Below are 2,828 nucleotides of genomic sequence, written 5' to 3'. Positions count from 1 at the left end.
CACACACACACACACACACACACACACACACACACACACACACACACACACCCACACACACACACACACACACACCTACCCCCCAAATAAGCAAATAAGAAAAATATATATAAAGTTTCTAAACAAAATGGGGAAAGTAATGAATGGACATGTCTCTCTGTCTTCAGATCCACACGCAGCAAGCAATCAGTCCGAGTGACCCAGTTCTACGACAAGACAACCAACGAGCTTTCAGAATGTCTGGTGAGTACAGGCAGCATATGAATGTTTGTACTTTTGTGTGTGTGTGTGTGTGTGTGTGTGTGTGTGTGTGTGTGTGTGTGTGTGTGTGTGTGTGTGTGTGTGTGTATGTGTGTGTGCGCGTGTGTATGCGTATGTATGTGTGTGTATGCGTATGTATATGTGTGTGTGCGCGTGTGTATGCGTATGTATGTGTGTGTGTGTGTGTGTGTGTGTGTGTGTGTGTGTGTGTGTGTGTGTGTGTATGTGTGTGCATTTTGAAACACTTTAGTCGTCACTCTGCAGCTAAGTTAGCGAATTCCCCCCGGGGCAGTGCCACTGACTGAAGTGTCTTTAGGCCATTCCCAAAGTGGGAACATTTCTCGATCAAGCACAGTAGAACTGTAAATGGGCTGATTCATGTCACGCTCATAACTGTGCCTGATCTTCAACAGGGAGCTTCTGCTTTTTCTTTCCTAATCCTTACTATTGTCATTTTCCTCTACTTCTTTTGTATGTTTGTCACTCTCTTGTGACCTGCTATTTCCGGGGTGCCTTGACAGTTGTAGCAGACCTTGTGCTGTTGAAGCTAGAGAGGTGAACAGAGTAAGTCTGATTTCCAAAAAGACTTCTCTGTTGACACTCACCCCTTGGCGTTTATATGACCCTATGCAGTTGTGAGCGCCGTAAAACCCTCTACTATAATAATATAATAAGTTAGCGAAGATCAAAGTATGCAAAGGCTGACAACGGGACTGTTAAATAGGGCCGATTTTATTTGAAGCATGGGGGGAACATGAATACCTATAGATCTAGTTTGATTTCGGTTTTGATTTGGGTTTAGTCCGGCACTCTTTTCAAAGCAGTTGGGTTATTAACGAGACGACACTGATACTGTAACGTCCGTCTCCGATACGACTGGGCTACAGAAAGCCAGAGGAACGTGCGTCCATGTGTCTGGGAGATGAATAAAATAAATGGATGTCCGTGAGAGAGGAGATGAAGGAAGGAGGTTTTTTTTGTTGGTAATTTAAACTACATGTGCGCAACTAATATATTTCAACTCCCTCCCTCCTCCCCCCTCCCCCCAACAACAGGTCTCACCAAAGCCAAACAGTACGACTGGAAAGATTCGAACCTGGCCCTCTTTGGATCAGACTTGGAAAGACAAGTGAAAAGTAAGTATGCAGATCAAAGATCAAATTTTAAATTTAAAAAATAGGGAACAAAAGCAACCGTTGACTGAAATTGGTTACGAGATATTTTGACCATATTATAGTCCAAGCAAATATATTCGCCTGTGGGATAGGCAACAAATTTAACCTAGCACACTACCAACGAGAGCTAAAGAGCATTTTCTGCCTCACGCGATGAAGTAGTTTCCCATAGCACTCGGTACGATATCTGAAATTGGATGGATTTTAGGTCAAGCAGTTTGAGATTGGGGGGAGGGGGGGGGGCAAAACATAATAATAATAGATATCATCATTTGTATAGCTTTAATCCTCGTTCAACAGCAAGATCTCTGCGCTTCACAATCTATACTATTACCCCAGCAGACCTGAGAGTATTCTGAAACAAACTCAACTTCCTGGGAAACATACAGTGCAAGCAGCCATTTATAGGCGCTAAAACACTAACCTACTGACAAGATCTTTCGCTGTCTATGGCTGGGTATCCATTCCCACCTGAGTGAAGTGAGGAAAAGTTGTGTAAAGTGCCTTTCCCAAAGACACAACGTCGGGCCCGCGACTCGAATCCACGAACTCGCAAACCTCACGATTACGAGTCCGGTAGCCTAACCACTTTACTTTTATCTTCTTCTTCTGGTTCATTTTTAACCAAGGATTACATGGGTGTTCTGCCCTGCTCACGCCGGGGTGCACGGAAATGAGCGTGCTGATGAACTTGCCGGCAAAGCAGCACCCAAAGGCCGAATCATGCTCGACCCACCAATGGTGATCGCCAGATGCAAGGAGAGCCTTCACGACCAAGAGGAGACAGACTCCCACACACTCAGCACAATAAAAGGAAAGTGTGTGCGGGGCACAGGGAAAATAAGTTTGCTCCGAGGAGTGGTCAGGCGTGTCTCAAACCAGCTCCGCATGGAGACAATTAGCAGGAAGACTCTTGGGTGGACGCTGGAAAGGAGAGATGAGCAGCTATGGACATGTGCCGCCTGCTATGATTCTAGCTCTGGATCCAAGTAATTCTAAGTAATTCCAAGTAATTCCATCTTTAACCAGTTTTGGTTTCTCATCCACAGAGGAGTCGGCGCAGACAGAACCAGCGTGGAAGAATGCCGGGCAGAAAGTGGGGCTACAGATATGGAGAATTGTGGTGAGTGAGGAGGGAGGGAGGAGGAGGGGGGAGTAAGGGACGGAGGGAGGGAGGGAGAGAGAGAGAGGGAGAGAGAGAGAGAGAGAGAGAGAGAGAAAGAGAGAGGGGGGGAAGAGAGGGAGAGAGAGATAGATAGATAGTTAGATAGATAGATAGATAGATGGATAGATAGATAGATAGATGGATAGATAGATAGATAGATAGATAGATAGATAGATAGAGAGAGAGAGAGAGAGAGAGAGAGAGAGAGAGAGAGAGAGAGAGAGAGA

The 2,828-nt window shown here is 45.4% G+C and overlaps 1 protein-coding gene across 1 annotated transcript in view; it reads left to right on the top strand.

Moving 5' to 3' along the window:
- Window positions 1-190: 190 nt before the first annotated feature.
- LOC101853797 (gelsolin-like protein 2) overlaps window positions 191-2,828 on the top strand; it is a gene marked incomplete at its 5' end in the record, with an annotated part of 14,808 nt that continues 12,170 nt past the window's right edge. Inside the window, 3 exon segments of the mRNA XM_013083706.2 lie at window positions 191-243; window positions 1,317-1,397; window positions 2,486-2,559. Coding sequence (XP_012939160.1) covers window positions 237-243; window positions 1,317-1,397; window positions 2,486-2,559 — 162 coding nt within the window.

The sequence above is a fragment of the Aplysia californica genome, unplaced genomic scaffold (assembly GCF_000002075.1).
Source record: "Aplysia californica isolate F4 #8 unplaced genomic scaffold, AplCal3.0 scaffold00250, whole genome shotgun sequence".
NCBI classification, from domain to species: Eukaryota; Metazoa; Mollusca; class Gastropoda; order Aplysiida; family Aplysiidae; genus Aplysia; species Aplysia californica.
Note: the sequence above shows the minus strand (reverse complement) of the source record. Positions and strands in the feature narration are given on the sequence as shown.